The 15,010-nt window shown below is 43.1% G+C and overlaps 1 protein-coding gene across 1 annotated transcript; it reads right to left on the reverse strand.

The window, feature by feature from the left end:
• Nucleotides 1–1,462: 1,462 nt before the first annotated feature.
• On the reverse strand, nt 1,463–14,280 carry esyt3 (extended synaptotagmin-like protein 3). The gene is made up of 23 exons (XM_086091961.1): nt 13,804–14,280; nt 12,346–12,387; nt 12,095–12,229; nt 11,106–11,182; nt 10,971–11,040; nt 10,750–10,839; nt 9,716–9,771; nt 9,522–9,642; nt 9,278–9,454; nt 9,079–9,161; nt 8,968–9,016; nt 8,800–8,889; nt 8,331–8,393; nt 8,192–8,248; nt 7,354–7,425; nt 7,089–7,175; nt 6,869–7,018; nt 5,616–5,896; nt 3,925–4,023; nt 3,707–3,838; nt 3,509–3,614; nt 3,310–3,359; nt 1,463–2,444 (listed from the first exon to the last, which is right to left on the reverse strand). Exons 1-23 carry the CDS (start codon nt 14,230–14,232, stop codon nt 2,411–2,413), a joined length of 2,550 nt encoding a protein of 849 aa, XP_085948087.1. The 5' UTR covers nt 14,233–14,280; the 3' UTR covers nt 1,463–2,410.
• Between the last annotated feature and the right edge of the window lie 730 nt (nt 14,281–15,010).

Below are 15,010 nucleotides of genomic sequence, written 5' to 3' on the forward strand. Positions count from 1 at the left end.
GCCGGGAAGACGCTGGAGAATACACAGAGAGGCTCTTGTTGCAAAGAAGGTCGCCGCAGGTACGAGCCAAATGATTGGCCGTCCTCGCACACTCGGCACAGAGGACGCACTGTTTGGCCAAAGCGTCCGCTGGAATGCCGCAAGAAACTCACATTTTCAACACATACCTTTCATCGAGGGGGGAAAAAAAGAAAAAAAAAAGACATTCCCACAATGCCTTTCATCAAACTTATTTAGACTCTTTTTCAAAAAGACAAATAGAATTCTGCACTATTGCAGAGTTCAACATAATAGAATGCAAAGAATTAAGCCGTTTGTGCATCATCATTGAATGTGCTTCTCCTTCCGGCATGCATACCTCGACCACCAGGGGGCAGAAAATGTTTTCATCATATTGGCTGCCCCTGCGTTCCATCTTAAGAAAACTTTTCACCCACTGTTCATGTAAGCATTCCCTACAAATATGTACTACTTTTTTTTTTTTTTATATATATATATTTATTTATCAACACTGCAAATAGCCCGAGTGTTATTAGATGAGCAGCTGAAGGTTACGAATGACTCACCTCTTTCTTTTTCTTCTTCCCCTCCTCCTCCTCCTCCTCCTCCTCCTCTTCATCATGCTGCTCAACGGGCATGGGTAGGAAGTCTTCTTCACAGCACAAGAAGCTCACCGTGCATCCCATCCGAGCAGAAAGGCCGCCAAACCCATTGACGGAATCTCAGCGTCCATCCGTCGGCGCCCACGTGGCTGCAGAACACAATTTGGAGAATGCAACACTTGTCTAGGAAGGGCAAAGTTTTGCATCTCTCTCTCTCTCTCTCTCTCTCTCTCTCTCTCTCTCTCTCAGCTCATCTTTGGGGGTTGTTAAAACTTTGGGGTCTGAAGAGAAAGATTTACAAGTCACGATCCTCATGCCAATTACGTAAAAACTACAACTACTAATAGGTATTAAAAAGTGGTCTCTTAAGTATTTTATTTTATTTCATACAGTGGTGAATTGAGATACCCGACGTCTTCGTTTGTTTTGACGTGCGAGCTCAAACGTGAGGCGGAAACGCCATCTGGGTGGCAGTGAAAGCAACACTTCACAATAAGCAGCATTTTGGCTAATAGCAAACAATTGTACACCCCAAAAAAAAAGGAGCTTTCAAGCTGTAAACGTCACACCCAGTTGTAGTTTAACTGTCAACCCAACCTAATTACACGTTTTGTTAGCGATGTCTCACGAGAGTCCATTTAGCGTAATGCTAAAAACACCATTTACACGCTAGCGGTTAGCATCGATGGTATAAACATTGAAGCAACTGTTATTGATTTGTACACAAACATTTGTGTAACACAGTTGCACATTTCATGCAACAATACTCGCATGCATTGATTCTTTGTCCTCTACACACACAAAAAGACTAATACAGTATTTCAATATTTTACACTCACAGAATGAAGATTGTTCTTCGCTTGTTTCTGCATGATTGTTTTTATTCTGTACTGCCTCCAGGTGGCCAAGGTGGGCACAGCAACATTACAACGACGCACAAACTTGTCTTTATTCAGTTTAATTATTACTGTATAATTTTATAAATCAAAATATAACACAAAATTGTCTTAGCTAATTGCATTTCCATTCATTTCAGTGGGCATTCAGTAGATAATGTACTATTTTAGTGTTTCGAGTGGGGTTACGTAACAAATTAAACTCTTCACATGGCAGCATTGTATAAAATAAAATATATTAAGTCAAATAAAAAGATTATTTTCCCAAATTAGGACTACTGTATACTAAAAAAAAAATTATACCTGCGATCTACACGTCTTTTTTTTTTAACAACCCACACATTTCTACTTTACCCACAATTCCACATTTTTTACAAGAAAAAAAAAATCAGACAAAAATTGCCATAGACATTCTCCAATTATTATTCTGCTAATTTTTCATTTCCCAAAATGTGTCCATCAATTTTGATGTCAAAAAGTTCATCTTTTCCAATCATTTCCTACAAGAAAAAAAAAAAGTTTTCAAATCCACGGAGTCCACACAAATGCGTAAACGCTTATTCAGACTTCCCAACTATATTGCAAGCTTCTCTGTGCTTGTTTTTGTGTAACTGTGTGCAAATGTGACACTAGCAACCCGAACCGCTTTATTGTATTCTTTTTTTTAGCTCCCCTGACCAAACGATAGGCAAACCTCTCACTAAAACTATATTTACATTGCAAAGCAAAGAAACAGCTTGTAAACCAAACCTTATTAAAAACCAAAACTCTAAATCAGAAAAATATGTTCTTCAGATTTGTAACATCAACTCAGTTTGTGTTGCTTGATTGAAATGGAGCAACGGTAACAGGACGCTTCGCGGTTTAGCGCGATCTGGAAGCAGCAATTGTCGCGTTGTGTTCATCCTTGCTTTAACTCTTCGGGCCTTGTAACGACAGCTTGTACCTTGTGACAAAAACAAAGAGCAAAAAAGAGAGAGTACTTTAGGAATAATGTTGCTTGATGCAATGGTGAGAAACCAAAATGGCCGACTTCCTGTTAAATTTCTGACATGGTTCATTGAGACTTTTTTTTGTGAAACCTGTTTTGACAGACACGTCTACCAAATTTCATGTCAAGCAGGGAAACTGGCGGCAGGTGCTTTTTTTCTTCTTCTTTTTTTTATTACGGTACTCTCCATCCATCTGGGTTACCTGCTTTCAATGTGGTTCATTTGGACAAAATGGCTGCTTCAAACTAAAATAACTGACTTCCTACGCAATTACGAACCCAAACTCGATCTTTGATTTTGTGCGCGTGTGTGTGATGATAAACATCGAAACCCAGTTTCAAGTCAATTTGGGAAACTGGTCTCAGGTGTTGATTTTTTTTTCATCTTCCCAAATTGAATAAAATACGAGGCCTGGAATTTGCCTAAAATAGCCACTTTAGACCAAAATGGCTCACTTCCTGCCTATCTTCAGGCAAGAGTGTGAGATATTTTTTGGGTGTCTCCAATTTTTGTTTTGTTCTACTGCTTTCGATTGTTGCTCATTTGGGCAAAATGAGTGCTTTGAAACCAAATGGCCGACTCCCCGTTCAATTCCTGCCATGGTCTTTTCGACTTTTTCTTGCGTCCTGTTCTAATAAACATGTTCAGTCAATTCCGTGCGGATCAATGACTAAATCTAAGTTTGCCTAACGTTCCAGAGGCGAAAAATTGAGTTTTCAGGAATTGTGAGCCGCCAAAAACCGTGCCGCCAATCTGTAAGACAAGTAAAGCGAGCGACTCAATTCACAAGTAGATTGAAGAAAGCCTCGCATAGCCTACCAGTCTTTGACACCTTTGACCAGATCCAGCTGGGCAAGACTGACCAGCACCTGTGGACAGAAAACATGTGAAACGCTTCCTTTTTTGCACCTTCCCAGGCACGGAGGTGTACGAAGTAGCGCCTCCACTCGTGAAAATGATTTGATTATTTATTTATTTTCCAACATGAAAACAAATGCGAATTCCGTCGCCTGCTTACCATCCCAATGTCCTTCCTTTCGCGCACGTGGAACATCTTGTTGTTTTTCACCGCCACATCCAAGGAGCGCGTTAGGGCCTCCTCCAGGGACACGTCAAACTCAAACCTGACGCAGCACAGGAAGCATGCGCGCGCGCACAAAAAGTCAGAGCCCAAATAGAGAAAGTGCAGCAGGTCCAAATTACGCAAAGCGCGTACTTCTCCTCAAAGACGGGATTGACGGTCCTCTTCTTGACGTGGGTTCGCTTGCGGTGTCTCCACGTCTGGTCCGGGAGCAAATACAGCCGCACGTAAGCGTCGGTTCCGTTTTCACTGCAGGGGAAGATGTCCCTGCGGGCGACATGTGACCAGAGTTGCGCGGGTGAGAGGGCGTGACAAGCATCCCTCCCTCCATTGGGGATGTGACGCAGCAATACCTGCAGCCGTTGACCATAATGACCAGTTTGTTCCTCAGGGTGGCGTAGCGCACCGTCAGGTTGACCTCCCCCAAGGAGCCTCGATGTTTACGCAGCGACCTACGCAACATTACAAACTGTCAAGAAAAGAACGATACGTCTCGGCGGACGTACAGGAAATGTGACTATCAGTTTGGGACCCGCTGTTAATTTCTTTCTTTGATGTCGCAGAACTGTTCATGGGTCAATTTGACCCATAACTGTATCTTACTTGTTTGGTATGAGTGACATTGTTAGCCAGACTTTATGATATGGGTTAGATAACGGGTCACATTGACCCATGAACAGTTCTGGTGCACCAAAGAAAGAAACCAACAGTGGGTCACATTAACCCGTACCTACAAACCAAATCAAAAACGGGTCATACTGACCCATAAAATACAAGCAGGCTAACAGTGGGTCACATTGACTCATACCAAAGATACAATTGGCAAACCAAAACCGGGTCAAACTCACCCATACCAAAGAAACAAGATAACAGTGGGTCACATTTCTTTGGCAAGGACCAGTTTGAGACAGTTTTGCTTTGTGTCTTTGGTACGAGTCAATGTGGTAGTTTGTTTCTTTGGTAGGGGTCAATATGACCCGCTATTAGTTTCATTATTCGGTGTACCGGATATTTTTCTAAGTGTGTTTCTTTTTTGTGGGTCAGTGTAACCCGCTGTTATTTTGGTTCTTTGGTTCGGGTGGATATGACCTGCTGTCACATTTTTTCTTTGGTAGCTTTCACTGTGACCCACTGTTAGTTTCTTTGATTCGGTCCAATCAAAGTGAACAGGTTTACTTTGGTTCTTTGGTACACCAGGAATGTTTATGGGTCAGTGTGACCTGCTGATAGTTTTCGAATTTTGGTACGGGTCAATTTGACCCACTGTTTGTTTGTTTCTTTAGTACGTTTATAGGTACGTGTGACACGCATTTAGTCTGCTTTGTTGATCGTGAGGTCCACTGTTTTGTTTTTTTTGTTTTTTTGGGGTACGGGTCAATTTGACCCGCTATTTGTTTCTTTAGTATGTTCATAAATCAATGTGACCCGCAATTAGTCTGCTTTGTTGATCGTGAGGTCCACTGTTATTTATTTATTTATTTTTTGGGGTACGGGTCAATTTGACCCGCTATTTGTTTCTTTAGTGTGTTCATAAGTCAATGTGACCCGCAATTAGTCTGCTTTGTTGATCATAAGGTCCACTGTTATTTTTGTATTAAATTTTTGGGGTACGGGTCAATTTGACCCGCGATTTGTTTCTTTAGTATGTTCATTAAGTCAATGTGACCCGCAATTAGTCTGCTTTGTTGATCGTAAGGTCCACTGTTATTTTTTTATAAAATTTTTTGGGTACGGGTCAAATTGACCCGCTATTTTTTTCTTTAGTATGTTCATAAGTCAATGTGACCCTCAATTAGTCAGTTTTATTATATGGCCCACTGTTCGTTTTTTGTTTTGTTTTTTTGGTACAGGTTAATTTGACCCACTTTTAGCTTGTTTCTTTAGTTTGTTTATAGGTAACTGTGATTCGCTTTTAGTCTGTTTTGCTGATCGTGTGGTCCACTGTTAATTTGTTTTTTTTGGGGGGGTGGGGGTACGGGTCAATTTGACCCACTGTTAACTTGTTTCTTCTTCTGCAGCCGAAATGCTGCAACCGCAAACTCACTCCGGATAGGAGGCCCCATCCGCCAGATCGAAGCGCGACGACGCCAGAGTGTTCTCAGACAGAAGGCTGTGCGAGTCGTAGCGCCGCATGCTCATGGTTGCCGGGGACGGCCGCAAGGCCTCCGAAGCCAGATAAGAACCACGCCGGTGGGTGGAGTAGTCCTCCGGGGGGGACGCCTGACCGGCGGGATTCGTGTTGGAGGAAAGCGCCGACGAGGACGCGCTGGTGTTTAGTTGGTTCTCCATGACGGGTTTGGGTGCTGGCTGCTCCACATTGAGAATCTGTTGAGGTCAATAAAATACTTTTCAAGATCAACAGTCATTTTCTTTGCTACTATGGAAATGTTCAGGGGTCAATGTGACCTGCTGTTTGCTAGCTTGTGAGGTATGATGTCGTGTTAATTTTGTCAACGAAAACTAAACAAAAATAATTTCGTCAACGCACATTTTTCACCGGACTAAAACTAGACTAGACTAAAACCCTCATTAATAAACAATAACTGGGACTATTTCAGTCTGCATTTCGTTCACTAATGAAGGTGAAACGAAAATGTACTTCACTTCATAAAAATTGGACTAAAATTTATAGACATTTTAGTTCATAAACAAAAACGAGACGAAACTGATAGGATTTAGTCAAATCTTGTCTCTGCTAATCTGTCACTGTGACACACAGTGACCCCCCCCCCCCCTTCAAATCTGCAGTTAGCGAGTGCAACATACACAAACACACGGGACAGACAGGAAGTGGATTCACGACGAAAGGTTAAAAAAGAAAAAAGAAAATTATAGCTATAACATAACATGAATCCAATGGCTATAATATTCCAACAATAATGCTAATATGACCGCTAACTAATGCTGGCTAACTTGCTAGCTCGTAGCATGGAGCCATAGTAGTCACTTGTAGATATACAATTATTGTGTGTCGAGCTATTTTTCATCAAAAAGATGAGGACAATTTAAGTGAAATCGTTTTTGCTCCGTAATGATCAATATAATATGCGGTAAAATAATTGTCCCGACTAAAACGTTGACAGTTTTTGTTGACTAAAACGAGACAAATAAAATGATGTTTTCTTGGACTAAAGACTAAAATGCTAGATTTATAGTCGACATAAAATGGACAAAATAAAAACAGGAAGAGGTTGACTAACCATGATAAAAACGAACAAGTAAGAAATTGGACAAAACTGAGACTAAATTTAAAGATGGCGGCTAAAATGAACGCGGCGATGCGGCCGATGTTCGCACCCTGAGCGTGGCCTTGAGTTTGATCTGGCTGTTGGCTGCCGACTGCTCCAGCTGGAAACGCTGGTCCAGCATCATGTCGGAGACGTTGATGAAGCGGCTGAGGGGCAAGCGCAGAATGCCAAGTTGCGTCTGCTTCTCGTTTTCTTTCACCTGCCGACACAAATGACAAGCTGTCGTGCGCCTCCTCATCGGGTTGTCGTCGAGGCGCTTCGTGTCCCACCTGAACGATGAGCTGCTGCGTTTTGACGTCATGCACAAAGAAAGTGAAGCCCTCCTCCCATACCGGGTCTTTATTGGAAAACACAACCTGAGGACACATTTAGAAAGAGAACTCGGATCAGTGTGTGCGCTTAAATTTGAAGTCAACTTAACAATATTAGCAATTAGCAATATTAGCTTAGCACGTGCACGTGCGTCTTTTTCCAAAATATTTCATGATTATTTTTTGGTACTATGTAAAGAAATTAAAATATTCGAGGCCGTACCTTGCTTTTCTGAACATCGTCATTCATGGACATTTGCACAAAGGAGCTCGGACCCGCAGACTTCCTTGTGAGCTGGAAATGAAACCAGGCCATTAGCATGTATGCAAAAAAATATATAAATAAATAATAATAATATAAAAATAATAAGCGTTATTATTATTATAATTTATACATATTCACAACATATATATATAAATAAAATAAATAGTATACTCTATTAAAAAAATGCTTTATTTTTAAGTATTTATACAACCTATTTGTCAGTCAAACGGCTAACTTTGAGTTAAAAAAAAACCAACTAAAATAACATTACAATCCCCTTTATTATTTGAGCTAAAAAAAAAATTATACATTCCAAAAATTAACTGTAAATTTCGTTGACTATTCACAATCATTTGGATCACCTTAGTTCGGTTTGTACCCGGCAGTAGGACTGGAGAGCAAGTCTTCATTTCCATCAATGTGCTTCTAACTGTACTTTCAGTGAGTGGCCAGCAGGTGGCGGCTGTGGTAACAAAGAGGCCACTAGCTTTGAGGGAAATGACAATTCTGCCTTTTATATTTTTGGGGGGGGGACTAATCTGAACTAAAAACCTACGCTTGCCTGGTTGTCTTATTAAGAACCCCTAAAAGAACCAAATAAGATGATGTAACATGAACACATTTTTGTTGATATGTAAAGCCAAACTCCGAGTGAGGAGGAAGTCGAAGCGCCTCAAGGCATGATCGACATGCAGTTGAAAGACGAGAAATACGGGCTCCTGCTGCCGAATAGCAGGAAGACGAAACGGAAGCGATCGACGACGACGACGACGACGACGGGACACTCAGTGCTTACCCGACCTTCTCGCCCGTGCTTCTTTTTGTGCTGCTGCTCGATCTCACTCAGGTCTTTCTGCGGACCCAAAAAGGGAGTAAATGACTTTTGATTGTTGGCAAGCACCGTTTGAGTCAATGTCGCGCTGAAGGTTCCGTACAGGAAGGTTGGAGGCGTTGTCCAGATACACGGCCAGCATGGCGCAAGCGTAGCCCTCGCTCGACTGCAAGAGGAAGATGGATTTCAGGAGCTGATCTCGTTCAACATCGTGGAACGGGTTCATCGCATCACAATTTGGAACATTTTAAATCATCACAACCAAATGCTATCATGTCAAACATAAAGATATAAAAAAAAAATAGAAATACATGAAGGGTAAAGGGTTGACATTTTTAGAATATTTTCTCTTTATTGACTAAGCTTTACAACGCAGGGTTTACCTCAGTGCTTCTTTCCTTCTTTCTTAATTTAATTTAATTTTTATTTATTTATTTATTTATTTTGGGGGGGGGGCACTTCACCGACACTGCATTCCCTGCATTGAATGCATGGCTTTAAAATGTCCACACGCGCCTGTTTTCTTTTTTTCATCGGAGCGCATCATAGTCAACAAGATGGCCGCTTCCTACCTCCTTGATTAGAGTGGAGTCACTTTGGAGCGAGAGCCAATGAAGCTTCAGATGAACTTGTCCGCTCTGGACGCCCTCCAGAGGAAACCACTGCAGACCATCACAAATACGTCACAAAGTTGAAAACAAGAGCACTGGAGTGCATCCAAATGGCGAGCGCAGCCTCACCTGATCCATTTCCTTCTCCTTCTTCACATCTCCCAGATCCAGGTGATACCTGAAAGAGAAAGCAAAAGGTCAACGGAAGGTCGCTTTTGAGGAAACTTTCTCCGCTCTTACCTTCCAATGAAGTCGTCTTTGTCGGTGTCTTCGTCAAAAATCTCCACCTCCAGCTCTTGACCCGGCGCCTCGTGCACAACGAACTGCGCGCACGCACATTGACGTCCATTGATGAGGGTGACGTGCGTGTTGCACGTTACAAGCATGGTCACGGAATAAATGAAACTCTTATCTCAAGGCGCCACTTTGCAGACGGTACCTCGTAGACCTCGGCCCATCTGGGGTGCAGGTTCTCTTTGATGGTCTTGCTCTTGACTTTACGATCGCCGACGCGGAGTTTGGCGTACGGGTCCGACTTGCCTTTCACCATGCCCATCATGTACGTGTCCTTGGCCACCAGGTCTCTGGCCTCCAGCAAGTGGACTCTCACCACTCCCTGAAAAGCAACTGAGGTCTTCAAAGCGCACGCGCTTCAAACGCGGACGGGAGCATTTGCGACGTACGCGGGGCAGCGGAAACCTCATCTGGTCCACTTTGACTTGCTCGATGAGCGGAAAGCACATGCGGTTGGGCAGCACCATCAGCGAGGCGATGATGTCCATGATGGTCCCCTCGGACAAGGAGCTGAAAGGTCAGAGCGGCCGCCGATGAGCTTGCGAGCGCAAAACCGGGAAAGAGTCCGCAAATGAGGAGGCACCTGAAGGCGGGGCTGTCTAAAATGTTGGTCATGCCGGTCCAGTTGATTTCAAGCATCTGAAAGATTAGCAGGGGACGACGATTAGCCCCTTGGCACTTCTAATTCAATCTCACTTTTTGGAAATAAGAACAATTTCAAATGTCTTCATAAACAAACGAATCAGTAAGCAGCATAGGTGGCAAATCCAGGTCCGGAAAGTCCAAAGTCTGCCACAGGTGCGAGCTAGCTAGCTAGCTCCTTAGCAGGTAACCGAACACCAGGGGAGCTAGCTAGGGAGCTCGCTAGCTAGCTCCTTAGCAGGTAACCGAACACCAGGGGAGCTAGCTAGGGAGCTCGCTAGCTAGCTCCTTAGCAGGTAACCGAACACCAGGGGAGCTAGCTAGGGAGCTCGCTAGCTAGCTCCTTAGCAGGTAACCGAACACCAGGGGAGCTAGCTAGGGAGCTCGCTAGCTAGCTCCTTAGCAGGTAACCGAACACCAGGGGAGCTAGCTCGGGAGCTCGCTAGCTGGCTAGCACCTGGGGCTAAAGCCAAACTATGGCAGGCTTTGGACTTTCTGGATCTGGATTTGCCACCTCTGCTAAACAGGGATGCTGGTAGCGCGTGAGAAAGTATCATCTTAGCCTAATATATGCATTTTTTTTTTACAGTAACAACTAATCGAATGTGTTACGGTCCTCGGTAAAGTAATCTGACTACAAAAATCTCAATTTGCTACTATAGGATGACAATCAGCTCACAGACAACGAACTGCCATTTACAATTCCTTATCTCGTGCCAGCGAGTGACATCACATGAAAAAAACAACAATGGAGGAAGCAGAGAGATTTGCACTTTCAAGATGGAAATATCGCATAGTGACGATTTTTAAGTTTGTGCCAGATAAAGAAATATGAAAGTATTCTAGAAATGTTGTGCTGTTGACAAAGTGTTATCATGCAGCACATTCCATCTTAAATGATAAATGATATGTTTACCAGACCAACTTCTGGCTTTTTTTGAAAGATGACTGACTGGCGGCCGCGCGTGTACTCACCGGCCGGCGAATGAAAAAGAAGGTGACTCCTCCCACCAGCGGCGCTTCTCCAATGAGAGGCTCCAGAATCACCCTGATCATCCCCCGCAGCTGAAGGATTCAAAAACGATTGCAAACTGGCCGACTTTGTTGTTGACTTGGTACGAGACACGACCGCCCCCTTAAAACAGGCTAACTTCAGCACCTCCAAATGCAATAGCGATGAAAAAGTTGATGCTCACTTTGAGTCCTTTGACACCGGCTGTGATGGCCGACTTGATCTCGGCGTCGATGTCCACGTCGCTTTCGTAACTGCGGAGCAAAAAAAGCGGTCAGAAAGGTAGCAGAGCGCGCGGGGACGAATGTGCCGCACCAACTTGATGGTCATGTCCAGGACCACCTCCCTGTGGTCCACCTCGTGCGTGTACGCTTTGATGCCCACCATCCGCAGAGGCTGCAATTGGGAACAGGCACAAATTCACATACGAGAGCGTAAACACTTTTAGTTCATTCCGACTTTTCTTTTTTCTTACTTGCATTTGTTTGCTTTTATTTGCTTGAAAATGCTGTTTTATTTGGGGTTTTATTAGCTTTAGTTTATGATTTATTGAAGGCAAATTTGTCAAGTGCAGGGTAAAAAAAAAAAAGCTCATTGTGTAATAAAGTAAACTAGTAAATATTTACCTTAAAAGCTTTATGAAGGGAAATAATTGACAAAGACTAAAACAAAACACATTTTCATGATAATTATAGTCAGTTTTATAAACATTAAATGTGCTTTCATTTAGATGCTTTTTTTAAGCATTGTCATTTTTATTTTATTTTGTTAACAAAAATTGTATTCCAATTAGAATTGTGTGTTTTTCTGAACTAGAAGATAAGAAATTACAATTTGTTTTGTTGCTTTTGTTTTTGTTTTTTTAATCCACAAGTGCAGATATTTCAAAACAAAACCATGTCTACTCCATTGGAAAACGACTTTTTACTATTTTGATAGAAAAGCCCTTCATTTAGTTTCTTTATTGGAAATATTTGATTTGTTATAGAAAGTTTTTAATGTATTTTTTTCCCTTTCCCTTTCTATTTTTCAATTATACTGTTAGAATGCTTATGCTCAATCTATGTCAAGTATTACAAAAAAAAAAAAAAAAGAGTTCGTTTTCACCACTAGGGGACGACATTTCTCCGTTTATTCCCTTTGGGGTGTGGATATTGGTCAACCAAGGACAGTTTTGAGTTCTGATGCATGTCAAATGTTTAAATTTGGGCCCAACCAATTGAGTCGGCGGGGACGATGCGAATCGTAAGTTCGTTGTTGACGTTTTCTTGCCAACGTTTTGCCCGCTGAGTGGAAGGAAGAACTCACAACGTGTCCAAAGTGGATCTTGGTGAACTTGAAGGTCTTGAGCTCGGAGCTGGACTGCTGGACGGCCGTCTGGATTTTTTCCCGGAGGAGCTTCTCCATGAACATCCCGAAGAAAGGCCACGCCTGCTCCACCACCTTCGACGGCAGCAAATGGATGCAAAAACGGCTTCAAATGATGGCGAAAACCTCACAGTCGCCAACGCCGCTTCACACGTGAGGACAAAGTTGCACGGGTGGGTTCGATGCCGTACCTTGTTGACCCACTCCACTTTCTCCACATCGGTGAATTGGACCTTTGGGGGAAAGAAGAAAAAAAAAAAGAGTCATGTTCAGTTGAAAGTGATTGCAAGGACGAGTCGCGGGGTCACATGACACAAAAGATTTCAACCTGCACATTTTTAAATCTGGGAAATTGAAGGAGAATTAGCAAGACTTCTCGGGGAAACCCCAAATGATTAATCGGTCAAATATTTTTGAATCATATACATTTTCAAATTCCATCCCTTTCCAACGCTATTAAAAATAGGACATTATTTAAAATTGACAGTGCAGAAAAATGCACAAGCATAAATAGATCACGCTGGTCTGCAGCAAAAAATAATCAGGAACGACATCAATCATTTCGAGATCCGTTTTTGGGACTTTTTTTCAATACACGCTATGTGCTATATTTGATCATTATTGTGATTATTATTATTATTATTTTCATTTTATTGTATTTTTTGGAAGGCCACTACTAGATAGCCTATCCTAATTTGTAATTGACCTGTAAAGCAATAAAGTAGCAATAAAGTAAGTAATAAAGTGATTTGCTATCTTCATTGCTTTAATATGCCTTACAACTGTACAAAAATCGGATTGAGGTTCAACTTTTTTTCAAAAAACGCCACCAAAAAAAGGAGCATACGGAGAAAAACGAATGAAATGTTTGGATTCTACATCTGAAACTGCCCACCAAAATGTTGGCTATTTTTATTTACGCAAAAAAAGACAAAAAAATGGAACCATGCAAGTCATTGTTTTTCACAGATGTTTGGTTTTCATCCTTTTTAAATTAAGAAGGTCTCGAAATGATGACTTGACGATCAAAACAGTTGCCCACGTGTACGACTCGTACCAAAGCAGTGAACGCTAACATACAGTCCACTCCACAGCACCTGCCATAGACTTCATTGGCAAAACCTCTTTAGTGAGCTTCCAACAGACAAGCATGCATATTCGGGCCCGTTCTGCAGACGAGCGGCGAGCGGCGAGCGGGTGTGGTGCAAGTGCCACACTTGTTATGCGGATCAACCCAAGTCAGGTATGTCATGCAAATGCATTGCTCACCTGAAAACTACTGCACACTAAAATATCACTTATTTTATTTTGAAAAAAAAAAAATGACACTTAATCTCTAAGCAGTCTGCTGTGGCACTTAATTGGTCCAAAAATAATATATTTGATCAAATAATGTATCTTTGGTCATCTATCTATTCCACACAGGTGATGTCGTGACAGGCGCAAATATGCGTCTTAAATTGCGCTAGATGGCGGTATAATTAACCCGTGACCACTTTTTGAGACTTTTGTGCTGTCTCAATAAATGGTCGGAGAACATCGTGTGTTGGATATTTGCGAGCTTGGCTGCCATCAAGAACTTATTTTCTTTCAAACCCCCCCCCCCCCCCCCCCCCCCCCCCCCCACCCCCGTTCTACGTTTGACGTACCCACGATGCCATCTGCAAGGAGGTCTTCAGCTCCGTGTTCACCACTTGCGTCTCGTTGTCCACAAAGTCGATGGCGGTACCGATTCGGGAGTCCTTCCACTGGCGGTTCTTCTTCCACCAAGTCACCATCAGCATGCACAGCAGCAGCCAGCTGACGCTCAGGCCCAGGTAGCCCGTCAGGTAGACCGGGTAGAAGAGCACGATGCCGCGGAGGAAGTACACGAAGAATTCCGTCACGATTCGGTTCATTGTGGACGGGCTGACGTTCTCCGAACTATCGCCGCCGAGTTCGAGTTCGAGTTCCTCCACAGGGGTGGGGGAGACCCCGGGGGCAGCCATCGGATGCTGGTCCGAAAGCCCGACGGGCTCCGAGGTTCTGGGGGGCGCCAAAGCTCCGCCGTGGGGCGTCAGAACCGAAGTGGACGCCATTGGCACAGCGGGGAAATGGACCGAGTCTCTTCCGCATTGGGGAGCCGCAAAAGGGAGGCGGAGACAGTACACCTGAACCCGTCTGGGTGGGGCCGTTTAGTGTGGGCACGCTTTGAACTCGCCGCACTTGCTTCGCATTGGTTGAATCCACGTCACGTGCTTAAAGGACGCCATGTTGTTTCTAATCCCGCCGGTGTTATGAATCCCACTTAAATTCTAGGCACGATGAATCATGATTGGCTGCTGCGTCAGCCTCGCTGCACGTGATTGGCCGCTGCGCCTGCTTTCCTTGTGGCAGCGTTAAAGCTATTAACACAGAGGTGGGCAATCTGGGTCCTGGAGGGCCGGAGTCCTGCAGGTTTTGGAGGGTTCTCACTTCCTACACAAGCCGATTCCAATCAACAGGATCATTATCAGGTTTATGCTGATAAACTGATCATATATCAGATGTGTTGGAGAAGAGCAACATGAAAAACCTGCAATACTCCGGCCCTCGATGCCACACAATCGTTGTTTTTTGTTTGTTTGTTTTGTAATATGTCCAGGGCCGATGTGTTTATCATTATCATAAAAAAAAAAAAAAAAAGACGGTATTATTTTATTAAAATGATTGTGTCAAACCAAAGTGTCTTACTTCCTGTTCAATATCAAATAATGGCACTTTTTCATGCATCATGTTGTGAGACAAATTCGTGCCACTCAGTGAAAGAACTGTTCTGGGCATTTATTATTCCATAAAGGTTGTGGCCTTCATTTTTTTCCAAACTTCCCCCAAGCG

The sequence above is a fragment of the Leptonotus elevatus genome, chromosome 12 (assembly GCF_054856555.1).
Source record: "Leptonotus elevatus isolate MCC_2025b chromosome 12, RoL_Lele_1.0, whole genome shotgun sequence".
NCBI classification, from domain to species: Eukaryota; Metazoa; Chordata; class Actinopteri; order Syngnathiformes; family Syngnathidae; genus Leptonotus; species Leptonotus elevatus.

What these genes read in the sequence shown, in the direction of transcription:
- esyt3 (XM_086091961.1), bottom strand. Translation starts at nt 14,232, where the DNA reads ATGGCGTCCACTTCGGTTCTGACGCCCCACGGCGGAGCTTTGGCGCCC. An exon ending in AAAGACGACTTCATTGGAAG is followed by an intron (nt 9,017 to 9,078) that starts GTAAGAGCGGAG and finishes TTTCTCTTTCAG; the next exon opens with GTATCACCTGGATCTGGGAG. An exon ending in AGCACGGGCGAGAAGGTCGG is followed by an intron (nt 7,426 to 8,191) that starts GTAAGCACTGAG and finishes TTTCATTTCCAG; the next exon opens with CTCACAAGGAAGTCTGCGGG.